This window comes from Morone saxatilis, unplaced genomic scaffold (assembly GCF_004916995.1).
Source record: "Morone saxatilis isolate NCDOM2014 unplaced genomic scaffold, NCSU_SB_2.0 Contig19, whole genome shotgun sequence".
Lineage (NCBI taxonomy): Eukaryota > Metazoa > Chordata > Actinopteri > Moronidae > Morone > Morone saxatilis.
In genome coordinates this window covers 9,721,340-9,721,805 of record NW_023339751.1, presented here as the reverse complement: position 1 = coordinate 9,721,805, position 466 = coordinate 9,721,340, and the positions used below count along the sequence as shown (strand labels likewise).

Here is a 466-nt window from a genome sequence, read left to right as displayed (position 1 = left end):
TACTGTATTTACTGTACTGTATTTTGTTAGTTTACCGATCACACTCAAATATTTACATATGTGCATGCATAATGCCTTCCCACTGAAAAAAGACTCATCATACTATAGGACTGCATAACTCTCATTTCTCCAGAAGGTGCCACTCTTTGCTCAGTTACTAAGACAGAGCCAAGGTACTGTTGAGATTAAATCATTAGCCACTAGGAGGGAGGGAACAGCAATAGACCAGGAAGAGGTGTTTTCAGCTAGTTAAGCAAGCACACACACACCACCACCAACACCCACACTTCAGACATTAGACAAGGTTTTCCCTTCACTATCAATTTCCATGTATTTGTTGTCAGTCATGTTTTTAAACTAATAAGCTGCTTAAATGTCATAGTTTTCCCCTGATGGTGCATCGCTGGGGCAGAAGCAGAGTTTCCAGACTGAGCTGCTGGAGTTTATCATGGACATTATCCACATG

The 466-nt window shown here is 41.0% G+C and overlaps 1 protein-coding gene across 1 annotated transcript in view; it reads left to right on the top strand.

Annotated features, from left to right (window-relative positions):
- wdfy4 (WDFY family member 4) overlaps nt 1–466 on the top strand; it is a 39,194-nt gene that overhangs the window by 18,078 nt on the left and 20,650 nt on the right. The window contains exon 38 of the mRNA XM_035664185.1: nt 383–466. This exon is cut by the window's right edge and continues 28 nt beyond it. Within this exon, the coding sequence (XP_035520078.1) occupies nt 383–466 (84 nt within the window). The remainder of the gene's footprint in view (nt 1–382) is intronic.